This window comes from Zootoca vivipara, chromosome 7 (assembly GCF_965207765.1).
Source record: "Zootoca vivipara chromosome 7, rZooViv2.hap1.1, whole genome shotgun sequence".
Taxonomy (NCBI): Eukaryota; Metazoa; Chordata; class Lepidosauria; order Squamata; family Lacertidae; genus Zootoca; species Zootoca vivipara.
This window is the reverse complement of record NC_142590.1, coordinates 40984034-41006786: the sequence shown is the minus strand read 5'-3', so window position 1 is coordinate 41006786 and position 22753 is coordinate 40984034. Positions and strand designations below refer to the sequence as shown.

The following is a 22753-nucleotide window of genomic DNA, read 5'->3' as shown; positions in this document are numbered from 1 at the left end:
AATCCTGCTTTTCTTCATCATATGTTTTTTATTTTAGAAAAATGCTTCACAGTATGCATTTAAATGTGCATTTTCTCTAATTATATGTATTTAAACATGTAGTTTGATAGGTTTAAACGGCATAAAACTATCTCAGTGTTAAGTAAAATTGGGGTGGTGGTGATTAACATCTGATTTGCAAATTTGCAGAGAGTTAAAATATATCCCTGTAAGAGACCATTATTCATTGGTTGGATCTTGCCTCCATGGAACCAGACAAGCAAGGCTAAAAGCCCCAGCAGTTTCAGGAAGGCTTTAGGTTTCATATCAGAATCCAACATTTTAGCAAGAAGCACTCTTCCCTCTTCTCCCCTGTCTAACTCGTAGGGTACCAATACACCTTTGAAAGGCAACTTAACTTCCACTTATCCAGGGATTGGTAGTAGCCCATGGGTAGGCAAACTAAGGCCCGGGTCCGGCCCAATTGCCTTCTCAATCCGGCCCGCGGACGGTCCAGGAATCAGCATGTTTTTACATGAGTAGAATATGTCCTTTTATTTGGGTTATTTGTGGGGCCTGCCTGGTGTTTTGACATGAGTAGAATGTGTGCTTTTATTTACAATGCATCGCTGGGTTATTTGTGGGGCATAGGAATTCGTTCATCCCCCCCCAAAAAAAATAGTTGGGCCCCCCCACAAGGTCTGAGGGACAGTGGACCGGCCCCCTGCTGAAAAAGTTTACCTACCCCTGTAGCCAGTCATGGCACATGCACTCCAGCCTGATTCTGAATTTTAAAAACCCAGTGCATTCAGTACAGTATTTGCGCAGAAATAAAACTGCTAGCACATTTGCAAAGCTACGCCAGATCCAGCATAGTTCCCCACAAGCTCTTTGCTACCTCCACCTACAAATAAAAATTCAGGGGGGATGGTCATGCGTTTCACACCTTGTCAGTGTGTTAACAGGACAGACACCTTCACTTCACTGTTGTATTGCAGGGTATGCTCTAGCCCAGGCACCCCCAAACTGTGGCCCTCCAGATGTTTTGGCCTACAATTCCCATGATCCCTAGCTAACAGGACCAGTGGTTGGGGAAGATGGGAATTGTAGTCCAAAACATCTGGAGGGCCGAAGTTTGGGGATGCCTGCTCTAGTCTCTAGTGCTTATCATGGTATTTGTGTCAAAATATATTTTAAAAATAAAAATAAAAAAATTGTCGAGTAGCACCTTAGAGACCATTGGTCTACCTACCTGAAGGCTACCTACCTGAATCTAGAACCATGGTATTTGTGTGTGTAGGATTTATTACCCTTCTTTAGGATGTAGCATTTTTTTGCTGTTCTGATTTTCAATGTTCTCATCATGATGGGAGGAGGGAATATTTTCTGGTTCCCGTACTTCTCTTGGAAAGAACAGTCTGCCCACCCTGGATAGTCACATGAATCCTTCTCAAACAGACTGTGCTAATCACTGCTTTGTTAGTGTTGGACTCATTTGCTGGTTTCTAGTAACTTTTGTTGTTGTTGTTTCCTATCCACTTCTTTCTTCAAATGTGTTTCTGTTTTGCTTGGAGTGCCGCTCTCCCTTGCATTGCTTGAAATTGGTGGGATATCCCTCCACACAGGGCGAGAGGTATTTAATGCACAGGAAGAGGTTTTTAGTTGTGCTTAGGCACAGCTTTGTGGAAGTCTTTTAAGTGCCCTTCTAGTATTTTTTTTACCATTTGTTTTGAATGTGCGCCTTGTGTTTTGAGCAGATAAGATGATGTGCCCTAACCTCTAATCAGAAAGAATCAGTGCAGTCCTCATTTATTTTATCAATTAATGCCATCAAGAAAACCTGGCTGTCAATTTGTTTCCAAGTTGTGCTGATAAAGCCTTTTACGACTCAGGACCCCATTTATGAGTATCAGAGGCCTTTATGTTTGTGTTCTGAATTGCGGCTGTTCAGACAGTGGCAACAAGGTAATCAGCCTTTTCAGTAGTAGCCCCTTTTCTATGGAATATTTTCCTAAAGGGGCTTGATTGAAAAGAGGATCTCTCTCACACACCTTTGCCTGCACCCTGTCATTTCACTGCCAGTTGATCTGAATGGCCAGCTTTATTGAGGAAGAATACTTAAGACTTTGAACTGCTGTACAGTCTTTTTCTTTTCTTTTTAAAAGGGTAAGATTTGATGTGAACTAGCAGGAAGTGATTAAATGCCTCATTTTGAAATACAGATGGTTATCTCTCATGCTATCTTCTCCTCAGGGACTAGTTAGGAAATAGAAACTTGAATCCCTTTCAAATGGATCACTATTAGGCACATTACATGTGACATTCCCCATCTCCCAATTTTGTAAACAAGATACTAGAAATACCAGATATTTGCGAAATACATGCACCTAGAAACTCACTTCCTTTTGTTTTTGGAAGTAATTAAATGTAGCTGATTGCATACCAGGTGTGCTCATAAGAATAAAATGTGTTATAAACGAGGACCAGGAAATATAAAAAATACCCCTTTTATGGGTTTTTTCCTTCCCATTTGTAGATTTGCTAGAGATAGATTTTGTGCTAGTGCCAACCCCATATGGCCTTCACATACTGCTCGGCATATAGTGTTTCTAAGATAGGCATTTAACCAGCATAAAAGAAAAACACAAAAAAACCTTAGAGAAATATTACCAAATCATAGCCAAGTACTTAAACATTAATTTTCTATAACAGTACAGTATTAAATAAAACTGAATGAGAATTCAGAAAATGCTGTCTTCATAAGGATAGCAGACCCTTCTAGAAATTTCACTGAATCTCATGCTTCGTGCACATGGAGACCTTTCAGATATACAGTGGTGCCTCACTAGACGAATTTAATTCGTTCCACGGGTCTATTCTTATAACGAAAAATTTGTCTAGCGAATCCCATAGGAATGCATTGAATTTTTTTTTTAAAAAAATTGCCCATAGGAACGCATTAATTGAATTTCAATGCATTCCTATGGGAAACCGTGATTCGCTAGACGAATTTTTCGTAAAACGAATTTGTCTAGCGAGGCAACCTCCGCTAGAAAAATCCTTTAAGCGAAAATTTTGTCTTACGGGGCGTTTGTTAAGCGAGGCACCACTCAATCGCAGTCCTGATTCATTGACAGTTGGAATCTGTTACCTTTTGGTCACTTTTTGAACTTGGGCTCTCCTTAGGAAATCACATTATCTTCCATATCCTCTCTGCCCATCCACCATCATCCACCTGTTGGGCAGATTTCCTGCAAAGTTCCTCATCTGCATTTGCACATTAAAATATGTGGACTGGGGATGAATAGGTATTCAGAAAGTTAAATTTTCCACTAGTTTTCCTCATTTGATTTCTCCCGACAGTTTTGAGGGCAGATGCCTATAGTTTAAAATGAACTGATTCTCTATTGTACCTAGCCACGCAAAGAGGAATTGTTAGTGTCCTTTTTACTTACCGTAGCTCTGTGAATTGGGTTCTTCAGCTGATTATCCCCCCCTCCCAACCAACCAGCACAGCTTTAAAGGTTTTTCAAAGTGCTCCAAATATGAGATCCTTTACAAATTTGAACTTGTAGATACAGCTTCCTATGAATGTGTGAACCTGACAAGTCTTCCTGGACATAAAAAATAAATTTCAGAAGCTACTTCTTTTTAATTATAATTTCAGTGCTGCTCTTTTTGGCTTTAGGTATCTTGTGAAGTTTTTCAAATAATGTATGCTATCAGTATCTTGAAATACATTGATAGTTTTTTGAGATATTAACTTGGCTTGAGTTTAAAAGGGATGGATTCTGGCAGTGGGGAAGTAGGGATGGGGATTTGCCCTTTGAAGATGTGTCCATCTTCACGTTTTATGAGATTAATAGATATTACCTAAGTTTGCCTTTAATTGATGTCTTGAGTGGTTGGATTGAAGTACAGGCAGCCCCCCCCCCTTTACACAGGGATTACATTCCAAGGCATCAGTGAAATTGCATATACTTGTATCCTATTGAAAAAGCCTGCAAACACCCAACCCCTCATTCTACCCTTTTAGTGACATTTTTATGGCATTTCTGGGTTCGGCACAATACATGTATTCACTGTCATGCACATATTGAACGTGTGTAAACTGGGGGCTGCCTGTACTGAATACACCTACTGAGTGCTTCTGAATTAAACTGGCTACTTGGGCTTGCACCATTTTTTTATTTTTAAAAGAAGTATGACTTTGCCCTTAAGAAGGCTGTCTTGAAACATTGTTCAAAATGACACCTCTTCAGTCCCAATGGAGCTCACAATGCGCCCTTTTAAAAGGCTGAAATCTGTCTGATCACTTGTTTGGAAGGGAAGACACCTTTTTCTCTTGAACAACATCAGTGGAAGCTTAGCTTTTTAAGTACGTTTCCATTTCCTAAGCAATGGCAGCTAAGTCACAGGGGCGGGGACCCCACATGCGATGCCCATATTGCATATTCCATCTAAGGATATGTACATGGTTGCATGTCAGCTAGTATTGGGGATGAGAAGAAATCTCAGTGGTGGATTGCTTGGGTGGGGCATAAATGTTTGTGTACAAGGTAGTTTGTTTGTATTTTGTGAAATGGTTTTGATTTCGTCAAACGATCAAATTGCAAACACTTTTCTTAAAATCTAAGCACCAGAGGGTGAGATTACACCTAGCTCTATGGACTTCAAGAAAGCCAGGTGCTTGCACTTGGTTTTGTTCATGTTTCAAAATAAATGTGTCTTTTGTTGTTGCCGTCATTTTTTTCTATTAATTCCTGCAAATGCATCTTGCCCTTCATACAAACGTATACACTGTTTTCCAAAACACACACTGCTTAACGTTCTGCAGTTTAATAAATTTAATGACATCTAAATAGCAGTTTTATTTTTTATTAAGATGGTGTATTATTGATAGATGTGATTTCTCCTGGTTTCTCTTATCAATTATTATTAAGGTATCTGTAGAGTTTGCATTACTTCCAAACCACCCCAGTTACTTTTTCCAATTTGGGGACTGTGTCCATTTAAGTTGCAGAAGTAGATAGGGCACAAAGACCTGCTCAGCTTTTACCTTTCAATTCATGATGTCTGCGTAATCAGTGCTTTTGATTTACGTGTTCCAAATCTATTTCACCATTCATACAGGATTTGATGAAGAGGGAGCTTGTCTTCTAATTTCTCTTCTGCAAATTGCCTATATTTTATAAATGGTTGCATTTTGTTTGTTCAGCAAACGATGCTCAAAATGGATCAGATATTTATAGAGAATTTAAGTAACTGGCAGAAGCAACCCAAAGAGGAGAGTTCCCATTAGAAATGCCACTTGAATCCTTATGTCTTCTACATCCAGTTATAGTGCAGAATTGCTATTGTTCCCCATTAGTATCCCGTTATAGTGCAGAATTGCTATTGTTCCCCATTAGTATTTGCAGAATTCAAATACACGTAGGCTGCTATGGCTTTTTGTACATTTCCAAAAATAATTCTGTAGCCTTTCACATGTGTGTGTGCATGTTAAGGATGTGTGAATATTCCTCAATCCATTCTGACATTTTGCACTTTCACCTGGCATTTTCTGTTCCCCTGAAATCGGTTTATTTTGTGCAACTTTTTCTTCTGTTTCATCGTCCACTGTATCCCCTTTCAAAGTTGATGCATTTCCCTGTTACTATTTTGCATCAAAAACAAGAGTTTGTAGCATCTTAAGGGCAACGTTAATGAAGGGGCTGATGGCCGATTACAAAACCATCAGTTGCTGCAATCCTAACCATGTCTACACAGAAGCAAGTTCACTTCTGAGACTTACATTTGGGTTTGCTCCCAGGAAAGGGAGATTAAGATTGCAGTCTTACTGTCTTGATTTTATGGTTCAGTATAAATGTGGGAACAGGTGGTGACCATTTTGCGTGTGTTCAGTTGACACACGACCACCACTGACACACAGGTCATTTTTTACCCGGAAGATGACCAGGGTGGGCTTATGCATGTTCCGCTGATGGAACTCTTGCACAAATTAGGAGTTGCCTGTATATAGAATCACAGAACCATAGAGTTGGAAGAGACCACAAGGGCCATCCAGTCCAACCCCCTATATGTGTGTAAGATAGATGACTGAGTGTGTTTTCAATAGGTGCATAATCCAACACATTTGGTAGTTGCTGATCTAGTTCTTATATCTGGAATACTGTATCAACATTTGAGTGGGCAATTTATGTAATTTATTTGTGCATTAAATTTCTATACCTCCCTTCATCCAAGGATCACAGGGCGGTTTACAATATAAAAACATAAAAATGCATAACATAATATTTTACATAACATACCCTCCCCACAGTTTCAAAAACCATAGGTTGTTTAAATAGCCAAAGGCCTGGGAGAAGAGGAATGTTTTTGCCTGGGGCCTAAATACTGGTATATGTAATGAAGGCACCAGGCGAGCTTCCCTGGGGTGAGCATTTTACAAGCAGGGAGCCACCACAGAAAAGGCCTGCTGTTGTGTTGCCACCCTCCAGACCTCTCGTGGAGGGGGCATATGAAGACGCGCCTCAGAGGATGAGTGCAGGGTCTGGGACAGTTCATATAGGGAGATGCGGTCCTAAGATGTTTTGCTGTCTCTTCCAACCATGAATTGTTTGTTTGCATGATTCTTCTCATTGTATTTTCTTCTATTCATGGGCTGTCCAGATAGAAGAAAATGAATACTGTATATCCCTGCATATAAGACTACTTTTTAACCCAGGAAAATCTTCTCAAAAGTCGGGGGTCGTCTTATACGTCGGGGTCGTAATTCTTATACGGCGAGTATATCCCAAACTCTATATTTTAACTGGAAGAGTTGGGGGTCGTCTTATACGCCGGAATATAGGAGGTATATGTCAACAAATTGTAATCATGAACTGATGCTTTTAAACATCCTGCATGATGTTTAAAAGCATCAGTTCATTATTACAATTTGTTGACATACCAACTCTGTCCCACTTGTTTTCTCTGTATAATACTGCTATATTGTAGGAGTGTCATGGTGGGTTCTCAAAGAGAATTCCTGCATTCCTAGATGCAGATATGCAACACAGTCCTGTGCATGCTTACTCAACAGTATTATCTAATTTCAGTGGAACTTAATTCCGTAGTAAATGTGTATAGAATTGCAGTCTGGTTTCTTAGTATCAAGGAGAAGCGATTAGGTGTAATAACATCTGGCAAGGACAGGTCTGTCTAGCTCACTAGTTTCATGAAAAAAGTTGGATGTGTAGGGAGGCAACTGTTTTGCTAGCTGTTAATTTGCTACAGGCGAAGATACGGGGCAGGGAAACCTGTTCATATTTTTCTAAGGGGGTGCATTCTAGTACATTATAAATGTTTTTAACAAATGGAGCAAAATATATAATTTATATAGTTGTATTCAGAATTTTCCAACATTGTTTTCCTTATTTATAGATGATTTTGTCCACTGTAAGAGCTAATTCAGAGCAGACCCATTGAAATAAGTTGGTTCAGCTTACTTTAAACTAACATTGAATGCTACCCTTAGACTCCTCTGGTCCATTCTATTTTCAAAGTTTTCTTTATCTTACAATACTGTTCTTTTATTATACTGCTCAGAAGCAATCCTGTTTTTGCAAAACAGACCTTTTGCCCAAACATATTTTTTACATTTTCTTCCAGTATCATAGTGTTACATGGAGTGCAGTGTGTTAACATGAGACTTGTTGTCAGAAGTTGGTCACTAGTAGTCTCCGGCTCACCATGCAACTAATTATTACTTAATGCCCAGATATCTACATAAGCTGAATATTATTATTATTTACTAAATTTGTATACCGCCCTTCATCTGTAGATCTCACAAAATCTGCTTTAACTAAGGGACATTCTTTTATTGTAACTGGAAGACTGTTTTGATACATTATCATATTGGCTAGGACAGTGGTTATCAAACTTTTTTCTCTGGGCCACACTTTAAGAATAGAAATTAGCTCATTCCACATTGGAAAACAAAAACAACTCCTAGCAGTGTTTGATTTATAATGTAGAGCACAACTACTGTATATTACAATCATGGGACATAACAATGCAGCTACATAATAACATGAATCATTCCCTTTCCCAAAATATAATTATAAATGTACCTCTTACACATGTACCTTAGGTATGTATACAAACACAATGAGAGGTGTGAACTTGCAGTATCACGTGATGCTCTTGCACTTGTTTTGATAATATATATCCTGAAAATAATAATTTAAAAAATATATTATACTACACCACACCACTACACTACACTGAAATGTTTAAATGTTTCTTTGATTGTCCTTGAATCTTCCTGCCACACTTGCTATTCTATCCTGCCACACCAGTGTGGCACACCACACGCTTTGAGAACCCACTGGATTAGGATGCCCTGTTAAATCACAGCTTAGTAACCAGTCCTGCAGAATTGTTTGTAGCCAAAACCTAAATCATCTTCAAATACCCAATGATATATTCAAGCCTTGGCTTAAGTATTTAATGGCAGTTTTTACACCTGCTAGCACAATTAACACTCCAGTACTCCAGCATTTCAGTGATGTGACATATCCATATAAACCAATTTGTTTTCATCATTAGACCTGCCAAGTTTGGGAGGTCTAATCCATTATGGTTTTTTTTTAATATTACAAAAGCAGTTTAGGGCTGTGGCTGGAAAACAGATTTGAGGGAAGAGCACAGGACCAGAAACTGTAAATGGCATTATAGTAGCAAGATAATGTTGGTGCGGCAGGACCCAGGTGGCGCTGTGTGTTAAACCACTGAGCCTAGGGCTTGCTGATCAGAAGGTCGGCGGTTCGAATCCCTGTGACGGGGTGAGCTCCTGTTGCTCGGTCCCAGCTCCTGCCAACCTAGCAGTTCGAAAGCACGTCAAAATGCAAGTAGATAAATAGGTACCACTACAGCGGGAAGGTAAACAGTGTTTCCATGTGCTGCTCTGGTTCGCCACAAGCAGCTTTGTCATGCTGGCCACATGACCTGGAAGCTGTATGCCGGCTCCCTCGGCCAATAACGCGAGATGAGCGCCGCAACCCCAGAGTCAGTCACGACTGGACCTAATGGTCAGGGGTCCCTTTACCTTTAATGTTGGTGCATTTGTTATAGATTTGTTACTGGCCTTCCTCATTTACTGAAGGAATTGTTTTTCGGCAGCCAAAAAGCAGCTTTCCAGAGTACATTTCCTTGCATTTAAAGCTTAGATATATTTTTCCATTTCACAGTTTTTGCCCTAAGATTTTTTTCCTGATTCTTATAGGGAATCATCAATTATTAGTCATCATCACTGATGCTTGCTGACTTCCTGTAGCTCTCAGCCTGCCTTGCTTAAGGTAGGGTGCTTCCCACTTCAGGGGAATACTGTACACACTTCATGCTGTCATGTTTTTCAAGATCCCCACTCCATTTATCAAAATTAGCAGGATACGGTGTCTGCAACATCATAAGGATGGCAATATTTTGCTGAAATTCTGTAGTTACTTTATCTGTTATGGAAACACTTCAGTGATAACAACTGAGAGGTCCTTTTTTCATGAAGCAAGCTCCATACTGTTTTAATTTTATGTGAAGAATATAAATTGAGCTCCTAGTGAAGCTAACCCAATTCATTCCACATCAGCTATGATGGTTGGATTCTTCCACATCAGCTGTTTGTTTTTTTTGGTTATTTCTATATTGCCTTCCACCATACAGTCACAGCACAGTGTACAATATATTATAACACACCAATACACCCTGAGGAACGTAGACTCCACACAGGGGAAATAGTAGAGGAGGGGGAAGGAATTGGGCAAGGAAAAGATTTAACATTCACTTAAATTGTAGTAGACAAATGGCTTTAAAAGGGCCTATCTCTTTTTGTGTGATAGTTGAACTGCTGTGTGAGGGGTTGTTTTGGTGTGGGAGAAGTGGCTAATCCTTTCTTCTGTGCCATTTCCCCACATCACAAGCTGTTACCAAACGGGAAAATGTACAGCTTGTGTTTTCCTACTTGCAAAAAAAGTGGTTTTTACTTGCAGCAAATACCTTTGTAAGGGGCAACTTAGATGGTGGAGTGATGGAGGGAAGCTTCAATCTAATTTTCCCCCATCTGTGTTTACGTTTGAAAAACTGGGGACTCCTACATTTCTTATCTATTTGCACCCTAGGACTGTCCCAAACAATATTACCTCTTAAACTAATGCTGTCATAGTTGTACAAACGATCCAGTTGACATAGTGTACTTGCACTTTCAGAAAGCTTTCAACATCACCATAGACCCATGACTAAGCTTAGCAGTCATAGCCTAAGAGGAGAGGCCCTCTTGTGGAGTAGGACTGTATGGAAAGTTCTCCAAATGGAGGGGTTTAAAAAGTGGAGTCAATCAAGGGGGAAAACAATTGAGACCTTGCCTTTTAAAATGATTTAGAGTTAGAGGTGAGCAATGAGGTAACCAGGTTTTCTGTTGAGGCTACATAGTTAGGTTGACAAAAAGGCATTGCTAAGAGCCCCAAGAAGATTTCTCTAAGCTGAATGAATGGGTAGTGAAATTGAAAATGCAATTCAATGTAAACAACCATAAAGTGATGTAAGTCAGGACAAAAATGTATTAATTTTACATGTACGTTCCTGGGGTCTGAACTGGCACTACTGATCAGAAATGAGACCCTAGAATTGTAGGGACTGCAGTGCAGGAATCTCAACTAAAGCACCCATGGCCATTCAACCTCTGTTAACAAATCTCCAATGAAGGAGAGTGTACCACCACCTTTCTAGGGAATCCGTTCCACCGTTGAACAGCTCTTACCGTCTTCTTGATGTTTCGTCGGATTCTCCTTTCTTATAACTTGGATACATTGGCTTGGGCCCTACCCTCTGGAGCAGGAGATGTCAACCCAACGTGTGGCCACTGTGAAAAGGGCAAATTCCATGCTAAGGGATCATTAGGAAAGGAATTGAAAATAAAACTGCCAATGTCATGGTGCCACGGCCACACTTGGAATACTGTGCACACTTCCGGTTGTTTCACCTCAAAAAGGAAATTGTAGAGTTGGAAAAGGTTCAGAAAAGAGCAACCAAAGTTATTGTGTTGCCTCTCGGTTGCCTTTTCTCTCAGCTTGAAAGCCTCAAATGCTGTAACCTTCCCTCACAGGGGAGTCTGGCTGGTCATTGTGGGAACAGGATGGATGCTGCATCAGATGGGCCACTTTCCTGATCTAGCAGACGCTTCTTAATTTTTTTATTTTAATTTATTATTTATACCCCGCCCATCTGGCTGGGTTTCCCCAGCCACTCTGGGCGGCTTCCAACAGAAAAATAAAATAACCGATTAAACATTAAAAGCCTCCCTAAACAGGGCTGACTTCAGATGTCCTCTAAAAGTCTGGTAGTTATTTTTCTTTTTGACATCTGGTGGGAGGGCGTTCCACAGGGCAGGTGCCACTACCGAGAAGGCCCTCTGCCTGGTTCCCTGTAACCTGGCTTCTCGCAACAAGGGAACCGCCAGAAGGCCCTCGGCACTGGACCTCAGTGTCCGGGCAGAGCGATGGAGGTGGAGACGCTCCTTCAGGTACTTATGTACTTAAGTTTCAGTATATGGTCTCTGTTTAATCGAGTCATTTACTTCTGATCCAAACATGGCTGTATCTGGTCATCCTTACACTTGGTAATACTTAAAGGCAGTCAATCCTGTGACATGTCGTATGAAGCTAAGGTAGCCTTGGAAAATAACCTCTAAAGGTTACTAGCCAGCAAAATGTTTTACTCATCTGCTTTTTATATAACGGGGCAGAGGAGGATGGACAGATTACTCTGTTCCTCGTTTGCCTGTCCCTCTTGTGAGTAAATAGTGGATGAATAAAACATTTTATAAGCTAGAAATGAGCACTCTGTGCCTCTTTTGACAGCCCACTTGGTTTCTGTGCTGACCGTGCAGAAAGAGGCTTTGCTTCCTGCACATCCAGCCTTGAAGCAGATGAGAGGTGAAGTGATTCATGCCATTTTATTTCTACTGGAGAGGACTTCAGCTTCTCGCACATTCAGCATAAAAAAAACTCTGCATAGATTACTGTGCCCCTTCACCCACTGTGCACCTGTGCTAGATGTACATCCAGCATCGAAACCAATCATGTGGCAAGTAGTGGCACAAAACCACTCAGTCCCTTTGCCATCAACCTAACTTGGCATTTATGTGCTGGATATGCAGGAAGCGAAACTTTCCTGCACACCCAGTCTGCAGGGTTTCTAGGCTAGATGCACAGTATGTCCTCTGGGTTTCGTAGGAAAACAGCAAGCCGGCAGGGGAGCGAAGGAGCATTCCTTCCCTCTTGCTTTCTATTCTTATCATGCAGGAAAGAGCCTCACCTTTTCTGTCTTCAGTATAGAAGCGTTAAAGGGCTGCCAGCAGAAGGATGGAACAATTCCTAGCTTCACCAGCAGCCTGCTTGGTTTCTAGGTTGGGTAGAAAGCATGGTTCTTTCCATTCTCGAAACGCAGGGCAGGATTCACCTAATGAGCCCCATCAGCAGAAGTCCCATGCAAGGATCTCTTCTTGTGCAACAGGGCTTTCCGCCACCCCTGCAAAAAATGGGTCAGGGGAATCCCCAGAGCAGCTAGGAGGCAGGAAGGAGAGGGAGAATAATTCCATCTGCAAGGTGAAATGCTTGCACAGACAGAATGATTTTTACAGTGCAACATTGAATTCCACCCACAGAAGGCCCCAAGTGTTTCATCCTCTCTTTCAGTTTCTGCATTAAGCATGGAGGAGTCAAAGTACAGTACTTTCCTTCACAGCCAGCATAAAAATGCTGGAAGTAGCTGGAGAAGGGACTGGATGCTTGATCCCACTTCTGCTTTTTTGCTCACTCACCACCAAAGAAAAATTACTAGTCATCTAAGATGGCAACAAAGTGGGCCAAGTTGGGCTGAGGCTCAAATTACATATTACAGGCAGAGACCATCTAACATGTGTCTGATCATGCACATGCTCCTTGCTGCCAACCCAGAAGAGGCCCAAAAATTGTGGGCTTATGCACACTCTGCCCATGCACACAGGGGTCAGGAACAGAACCCCCGTGCAAAATGGTTGCCGCCTCTACTTCATTGGCAGTTTTATATGTCTTTTAAAACAGAAGATACTTTCAGGAATTGGGCTGCAAGGCAGGGAAGATATAGGCCTACTTAATTATTGATAATTCAGCTCATAATCACCCTCCTCAAATTGATCTTTTTGTTCATATGAACTGTTTGAGAGAGAGAGAGAATATAGATGTAGGCTGCTGGGGGTGATGGAAGTTGTAGTCCAACAACATCTGGGTGGTCACAGGTTGCACATCCCTGTTGTAGGCGATAAACACCAGGAAATAACTGTAGGTGATTATAAACAGAATAGCCAGAGGGGGAAGAATTAAGCAAGCTTCCTTTCCCTATTACACAGCTTGTCTAAGCTGATTTTGCTTTTAAAAAGAAATGTGGGCTTCACCTTAACATGTACTTTATTCCCGAAAGCAGCCATTTTTTTGGTATTTACACTCTTTCAATATTGCACTGTCCAAATTGTTCCAACTGCAGAAACATTGGAATATATCGCCACAAGATAAGACCTTTCTTGCTATTTCCATTTTACTCTTCCTATTCTTTCTTGCTGAGAGTTTACATGGTAGAACCGGTTGGGAATTTTTGCACATTTCAATGGAACCAGTGCTGGCCCAAGATATTTTGAAGCTGCCCCCCCTCCCCCCACATTGGATTAATATTGAAGGGCAGACAATTTTTAAATAATTTTAATCATACCTTTGCAAACAACAGAGCAAAGGTCTTTCTCCTTTACTCCTTTATTTTAAAAGAAAAACAAAAGCCAGGCCTTTTCAAGCCCATTTTAAACATAAACACTATTGTTTGATTTTTCCATGTGAGTTCATTAGGCTGGGGGAGATCAGAAACCAAATGGCAGGCATTCATTTCTGTTTTCTTGGACAATCAAGTCTTCTCTTCCCCATGTCCATTCTCTCTTTCTGGGAGTTTACAAGAGAGCAGGCTTAAAAATAAGTTTGAAGTTTGGTGATAGAGAACACTAATGGCTGTTGTGCTCTGCTAGAGCTGTTGTGCTCTGCTTGTTTGACCATTTCCGATTCATGGGGAGCAAAATTACCATGTTTCCAACTTCCCTTCTCTGCGACACAGCATTGCACTGGAAATTATGGCATGAGTGCATGGAAGTGTGAAAACGATTTCTCCACCCTTTACCAAATGTTACAGATGTTCTAAAGGAGGCAGGTTACAAATTCTTCACTTCGTAGTTTAATTAAAATATTAGTTAAGTAGCTGTCACCATAGGGGAAATGTCATTTGCCTTCCACTGCAGCAGAAATGTTGCAGCTGATTGGAAGTTGAACCAGCACTTCTGATCCTCGTTGCTTGCGCCAGTAGCAAAGGAAGTAGATCACTGAATTTCATCCTACTGCATGTAGAGTGCTTTGGCTGCTGACGTTCCCATTGACAGGACTTTCTAACCATGATTACTTTCCTGTGAATTTGTACTTCAAGTTCTTCACACCTTGATTGTGGTTATCAGCTGGAAATCTGTGGTGCATGATGAGACCCGTCACGTATCATTGCCTCGTTGTACCTTAGCGTAATTCCCCTGAATGAGGAAGAGAAGTGAGGTTGCTAAGAGACAGTGATTCATCCCATGACAGTGGCAGTGCTTAGAAATCCTAGCAGTGAGTCAATCACGTTGCAGCCTTTAAAACAATCTTGCAAGGTAGGTTAATATTAACTCCATATTGCAGGAAGTAAGCTGAGGGGGAGAGAGGGACATAGTGAGGTTTGATCCAGGTTTCCTTGGTTGTAACTCAGGGCTGATTCACACTTCATTCGTGCTTTAGAATTCCCTGTCCGAATTCAGTTTGAACCTGAAAACTTCGCCCTTTCATCTTGCCTGGGTGCAGTTTTCACTGCCTTGTCCGCATCTAGTCCCCAGTGGGTAGTCAGTCAGGCATTTTGTAAATTCAGAGCGTTAAGACAGGCAGAAAACATGGCATCTCCTTCTGAATTTCTATCTCTCATTCTCTAGCCTCATAATGAAGAAGGATGGAGATCTCCAACTAGATGCAAGAAGGCTGCCTCCACTTATTGTTTAGTCAACCAGCTTCTCCATGTACATTGAAATCAGTTGTGTGTATTAAAAGCTGTTGAATCAAATCAAAATGGGGGGGGAGATCCTATATAGAGATAAAGGGGCATTTATGTACACACCCTACATTTAAAAGCACTTTGCCACCACTGCTACCAAGAACCTTGGGAACCATAGTTTGTTATGGGAGCTATGAATGTTTAGCTATGAAGGTTAAACTGCAGTTCCCATGATATATATTTTTAACGGGGGGGGGTACGCTTTAATTGGATGGTGTGTGCCTCCTGTGGGGGACATAGCATATGTAAAACAATTTTTTAAAAACCCTGAATATATTGGGGCAGAAGAACAGAATATAAACTTGCAGGAACCTGTAAACTGCATGTGCATGGTATTGATTGGCGTTGGTTGTCATTTTTACTGTAATTATACGCATTACCTTTGAAATAACGAGGGGTGGGTTCTGATTGAATATAGGGGGTGACAAAGTTTTCCTTGGTCAAAATTTCTTACTGCATTCCAACGCAAAGATCATCCCTGACCTGTGTGAATCCCTATAGTATGTAATTAGCACCATGTTAAAAAGCTAAGCTGTTTGTACTCGATAAAGTTGATCTGTGAAACATAAACACGAAACACTACAATAAAACAGAAGCTGTTGAAATTTTGGCTGCTAAAATGAGCTCCCACCATCCGAATGCAGCAGCAGTTTTACTGTTTTGTTCTTCCTAGCATCACTACATGAGCACAGTGCAAAGAGCACAAAGTAATCATCTATCCTGCCATGTGATATTATGTCATTTCTGATGGTGTACTATGTGCTGTCACAGACAAGGCAGTAACAGAGACACTAATTTGTGGCTTTTACATGTTTATTTTTAGAGTTCATCCTGATTTTTAGATATCTTTCTGTTTCTTTAAGTTTCTTATTAATAAGAGCCCTTTCCTGCTGAAAGGCAGTATATAAATCTTGCAAATAAATACTATTTTCAACCAAATCAGGTAAAATAAATGCAGGGTTTCTAAAGAAAGGTTTCTTATTTGTAGGAATTTGGTTGGCTACTGATACGTGTTTTAGTTTAAGCATTTCATTTATTTCACTTTAAATTGCAGTTGAGTTGCTTGTACAACTATTTTTTTTAATTCTGTCTGTTGATTAAAATAACACAAATCGTTTATAACTTCTGCATGTAATCCTGCTGCTACCTATCTCTTGTCTTTTATTCTCGTAATGTGATTCCTGTAGGGAAAAGCTTCAGTAAGTGTGGCCCACTAGTAAATTCTTAATATATTCATTTAGTTTTAAGGGCACTATGGAATCTAGAAGAATCAGCACCTGTTAATCACAGACTCTCAGGATAAAAATATTTCTAAGCAGTCGTCCTGAAAGCTGTGTCGGCTGTATGGGTATACTTTCTGGATTGGGATAGAAGTGTTAGGTGAAAAGGTTTATCAGAGAAAAAGGATTTCATTCCCCCATTTGGAAATCGTACACATTGTGCTGCAAAGAATACTGAGTCCTTTTTTTTTGTTTCTTATGTTTCAACAGGGCAGAGTTTAGGGTATGGATTTGTTAACTATATTGATCCAAAGGATGCAGAGAAAGCCATTAACACTTTAAATGGACTCAGACTCCAGACCAAAACCATAAAGGTAAGAGAATACAATAGAGTGTTTTGCTAAATTCAGGAGGAAGAGTGTAGTTAAGACAGTGTCTGGCTATCTCATCAATGTTGCATTCTTCACAGCCCAAAGTGTGCAACTAGCTCTTACTTTGGAACAAAAGAAAGGTGTATAGCAGATGGCACTTTCTTCTTCTTTTCAAACTGCCTATTGTTTTTGTTTATAAAAAGAAAAGAAAAAACAAGCAGAAAATCTTTAAATGACTATTACAGGATTTCAAGTCAGCATGTCAAAAGTACAGCATTTAGAGAGTCATCCACAAAAATAGCAGCAAATTAGGGGGGGGGATAGGCTTTTTACGAAATGGCTATACATGGGGTTTGGTTGCTTATTTCGGCTATCATTTTCCTGCCATGAGATAACTGGGCATACAACTGATGCTCTGTTGTCAAGATGCACCTGTAGTTACCCTAGAGTAAATGGCGATCAGATACCAGTTTTTAGCATTGAGGTTGTTTTCCAGAAAGCAGAACATTCTGGAGGAAACTCAAGATCAAGTGATCTTAAACCATTTGTCTGCATTCTGTTAGCATTTTTGGTACTGTAGTTCTTTTGGGGGGGAACTATAGTACTGGGCTGTAATGTCTTCCAGATTTCAGAGAGAAAAGCTCCATGCAAATTGATTCATAATATAGCTACATGTAAAGGTAAAGGTAAAGGGACCCCTGACCATTAGGTCCAGTCGTGACCGACTCTGGGGTTGCGCGCTCATCTCGCCAATGAGCCGAGGGAGCCGGCGTATAGCTTCCAGGTCATGTGGCCAGCATGACAAAGCCGCTTCTGGCAAACCAGAGCAGCACATGGAAACACCGTTTACCTTCCCGCTGTAGCGGTTCCTATTTATCTACTTGCATTTTTACGTGCTTTCAAACTGCTAGGTTGGCAGGAGCTGGGACCAAGCAACGGGAGCTCACCCCGTCACAGGGATTCGAACTGCCGACCTTCTGATCAGCAAGCCCTAGGCTCAGTGGTTTAACCACAGCGCCACCTGGGTCCCTACATAGCTACATGTATGTAGTAGTAATTTAATATAACTTCTATTTTTAACATATTCCTTCTAAATCCACTTCACATAGTATCAAATCTGATACCTTTTACACTGTAAGAAAATACTTACTATAGGATTCCCTGCAATTCCAGACATTTTGCTTCAGTGAGTTAATATGAAGAAACAAAACAAAATATTCTTATCATTACAGTGTAGTACTGAGTCAGCAGCTTCCTTGTCTGCTTCCAAATTGAAGGAAGAAATTGCTGGCTTCACCTGAAAGCCCATAAGCAAAAAAAAGGGGGGTCCACTTTTTTAAGATGGAAAGAAAAATAGATTGTATATGTCTTAATTAGTCCAACTTGCATTAAATTTACCCTCAAGGTAGAGTTTTTTTAGTGCCGTGTTCACTTTCCGTATTATTTTCTGCTTGAAAGCTTGATGATTGTTGCTGTTTATACGTTGCTTTCTCGTGTTATCATCATAGTGCTATAGACTCAGATTCAGGGCGGGGAGAAATCATGGTGAGTGGGATCCTAGAACCCCAGAATTTATTGACCAGGACTCTAATATCCGCTTTTAGATTCATGGATTTAAATAGGTTTTCATATTTAATCAGTTAATGATTAAAAAATCATTACATTTTGATGGTGTTTATCCCTTGTTTTACTCTTTAAAGTAAAATGTGTATTTTGAGGTGTAGGGGTGGTCTTGATCTAAAGGCCAAACTTCTTCTAATTCAAATATGTCTATCGTTTTAAATTTGGATAGTTGTTTTTTAAACACTATGGCTATGATTTTGGACCAGGGTACATCAAGGGGGTTAGCTAAGAAATAATAAAGGAAAAACCCAGTAGAACTGTGCTGTTCAAAGGTATGAGATAATATGTAAGAAACATTAAATAAGCTTTTAAAAAACACCCTATCTCTTCCCTAAAGGTTTGTTTTGCTGGTTAGGGTGTGAAAGTAAAAGAGGATGTTCAACCATTTCAGCTCATTTGTTTATGTATAACTCATTCGGTGTCCTTGTTTGTTTTTCGATTGTGATATGTTCTGATCTGTGTAAACACACTAGAGAAGATTATGTTCGTCCATAATTTTTCCTATAGCGTTGAAGGTTTTCTTCTTAGTATCTGCTTTGTAAAATGACAGGCTGTTCTCCTTGGTGTTAAATGGGGCACCCTCACCTTGAAATTTAATAATTTAACAATTACTTATTTTATTATTATTCTGGGTGAGAAATGTTACTGCTTCTTTGTTTTAAACCTTCTTGTTTCCTACACTACACATGTGCACTGAATATGGAAAACAATAAATAGACAGGGTTTTGTTTTTGCATTTCTTCACATTAAAGAAAGCCTAAACTCTCTCTGCATATTGGGGGGGGGGGAATTGTGAAGAATGCTAGAATTTCCTCAAAAAACAACACTCTGTGGGCAGGGGTTTTTCTTTAAATAACTAACTGAAGTTTGAAGTGATAGTTTTATATAAATCATGTTAATGAATTATATTTCTTATTATATAAATAAAAAACAGGGGGGAAAGCCACCACAATTACCAGTTCTTAAAACACCATAGATGTGTTAAATAAGGACATAGAGCTTGCTTAATTTCTTCTGATTGGTAGAATGCTTGATTAAACTATGGTGGGGTTTCATTAACTGAAGTTAGTCTGAAAACAAGGATAGTTAGTGATCGGCATGAAGAATTACAGAACCGGGATAAAACATCTGTATGTAAATTTTGCTAGATAATGACATAATAGTTATTCATCTTGTTATAATCATAGTACATAAGAACAGATTGCTGGATCAGGCCAGTGGCCTATGTAAATCAGCATCCTGTTCTCGCAGCAGCCAACCAGGTGCCTATGGGGAGCCCACAAGCAGCATCTGAGCACAAGAGCCCTCTGCCCACCTGTGGTTCCTAGCAACTGGTATTTAGAGGCATTTCAGTGCTGTCCATTTACAGTGTTCTCATAAATTTAAACTACATGTAAAATTATGAATGAATGAATCACTCTGCCCGGACACTGAGGTCTAGCACCGAGGGCCTTCTGGTGCTTCCCTCGTTGCGAGAAGCCAAGTTGCAGGGAACTAGGCAGCGGGCCTTCTCGGTGGTGGCGCCTGCCCTGTGGAACGCCCTCCCAACAGGTGTCAAAGAGGAAAACAACTACCAGACTTTTAGAAGACATCTGAAGGCAGCCCTGTTCAGGGAGGCTTTTAATGTTTAATAGATTACTGTGTTTTATTTTTCTGTTGGAAGCCGCCCAGAGTGGCTGAGGAAACCCAGCCAGATGGGCGGGGTACAAATAATAAATTATTATTATTATTATTAATTATTATTATTATTATGAATGAAAATACTTCCTGAAGAAATACAGCCGTTGAACAATATTGTCAAGTTTTAAGATGGCTCCTTCTGTCCATCCATGACCATGATAAAAAGTGTAATTACACAACTCTCACTATTTTCTGGCAGTTTATTTGGTTTTTATTATACTTCTGGTACTGAATTACAAAGTTGATTGGCTAGAAGATGAAACAACGCAAATGGCATCAAAGAATCTGGAATCTTTACTTATTTATTTTATTGCACTGACAATGTGCATAACACTTCTAAGTATAAGAGGATAGGTTTCTACTCCAAGGAGTTTATAGTGTGAAATCTGATGCTGGTCAAGCTGCACAGAAAGGAGAGAGAGAGAAGGAATGGGTCTACATTTCAGTGGCACATCCTTAGTCTTAATTACAGTAGGATATTGCACCAAAGGCTTAATGGAAAAGATGGGTTTTGAGAAGTCATTTGAAGGAGATATGTTGCATGTTGAGACCCCTAAACCACCCCCTCATTGATGAATAAGACACAAGTTAATGGTTATTGGGCAAATTTAGGCCACAACTTTATTGGTTACAGAACATGAGCGGTATTGCCTTAGGCATTGGAATTGACCTGACTATATATGACTCCTATCCATCACGTAGGCAGTCCTGTAAGGGTCAACCACTGGTAGGGGGAGCCCTGTTGATGCAAACCAACTTGAGCTCCCCCTGGGTTCCTGATGGGGCCGTGGCATGGCCCTAGCCCCACCTCTGGCTTCAGACAAGATCCACACACCCAGATTCTTTTAACGGAATACCCTTAAGCTTGGAGGGGCAGTTGATGGCCACACCTCCCCTACCCCATCATAAGACCAACCCCCAAACCTTACAAAGTTGTGACGATTGCTACAAGGTAGGCGAAAACCAAATGGCCCATGCCAATTTGCCAAGTGGGAAAATTCCTACCGGGCCCCTCAATGGCGACCAACCGAGGTCCATAGCAAGGCCAAATTCAAAACCTGAAAATAGGGAGGGAGGGAGATTGAGGAAATGAGCCAAGAGGAAACTCTCCAGCTCGCACCTCAGTTTAAATGGGGCCCAGCCGCCTCCCCAGCCAGCGGTTTGGCTGGCTGGACAATGACATGGCCAGGAACCTCCGGGTGACGTGGGACTTCGTCCCCTGCCCCCGGAGGGTAGTGGGTAGCCACGTGGTCCACCATAACTCCTCCCCACTGGGAAGTGGAGCGGATTTAGCACCATTCAGGTGTTCCTGCGAGACCGTTCCGGGCTTAAGGGACAGCAGTGGATAAAGGGGCACAGCATTTGAGGGAACAGAAGATGTTTGGACACTTGACATGGGTGGAGCTTGAAGAGCAAAGGCCACAAACAGGAAAGCATTGGGATATGGGAGCAGAGAGATCAAACTTGAAATGATGAAATAATGTTCCTGTACAGTCAAGTGAAAAAATACATGGGAAGTACAGGGCTTGGGAGCAGGGGGGAAACAAAATTGAATTCTTGAGACACTGTAGCCCTAGAAACTTTGGTAGGAAAAAGCAATTGGTAGAAAGTGTCGGGGGAGGGGGGAATCCTCTTTCTCAAACATTTCCTATTATTAAAGGGAGAGGGCAGGGAAATAAGTTTTATTATTTTGCTATTTGTTCCTTGAATACTTCTACCATAGTTGTCTCAGGAAGTAGAAAATTGCAGATTTAGGGGTGTGATTCACATCCCACTGAAGTTAGTGGCAAAGTTTAGTTGATGATAAGGGCTGTGGATTGCAGCCTTACAACAACCAATGGGAACCGTTCTGTTGGCTGTGGTGCTTTAACGTTTAACCCACTAGCGAATTTTATTCCCATGGTATTGCCAAAATAAGTTACTCAATAAGTCAGGCCTAGGCAACCTTGGTTCTCCAGATGTTTTGGAACTACAACTCCCATGATACCTAGCTAACAGGACCAGTGGTCAGGGATGATGGGAACTGTAGTCCAAAACATCTGGAGAGCCAAGGTTGCCTATGCCTGGTATAAGTTTTGCTTGTCAGGACCACAGTTGCTTTCACAATCAGTAATAGAATCATAGAGTTGGAAGAGACCACAAGGGCCATCCAGTCCAACCCCCTGCCAAGCAGGACACACCATCAAAGCATTCTTGACATATGCCTGTCAAGCCTCTGCTTAAAGACCTCCAAAGAAGGAAACTCCACCACACTTCTTGGCAGCAAATTCCACTGTCGAACAGCTCTTACTGTCAGGAAGTTCTTCCTAATGTTTAGGTGGAATCTTCTTTCTTGTAGTTTGAACCCATTGCTCCGTGTCCGCTTCTCTGGAGCAGCAGAAAACAACCTTTCACCCTCCTCTATATGGCATCCTTTAATATATTTGAACATGGCTATCATATCACCCCTTAACCTTCTCTTCTCCAGGCTAAACATACCCAGCTCCCTAAGCCGTTCCTCATAAGGCATTGTTTCCAGGCCTTTGACCATTTTGGTTGCCCTCCTCTGGACACGTTCCAGCTTGTCAGTATCCTTCTTGAAATGTGGTGCCCAGAACTGGACACAGTACTCCAGGTGAGGTCTGACCAGAGCAGAATACAGTGGTACTATTACTTCCCTTGATCTAGACGCTATACTCCTATTGATGCAGCCCAGAATTG

The 22753-nt window shown here is 40.9% G+C and overlaps 1 protein-coding gene across 2 annotated transcripts in view; it reads left to right on the top strand.

Annotated features, from left to right (window-relative positions):
- ELAVL4 (ELAV like RNA binding protein 4) overlaps window positions 1–22753 on the top strand; it is a 77633-nt gene that overhangs the window by 36098 nt on the left and 18782 nt on the right. For both annotated transcript variants that reach the window (XM_088674071.1, XM_088674072.1), the window contains one exon: window positions 16650–16753. In XM_088674071.1, coding sequence (XP_088530197.1) covers window positions 16650–16753 — 104 coding nt within the window. The remainder of the gene's footprint in view (window positions 1–16649; window positions 16754–22753) is intronic.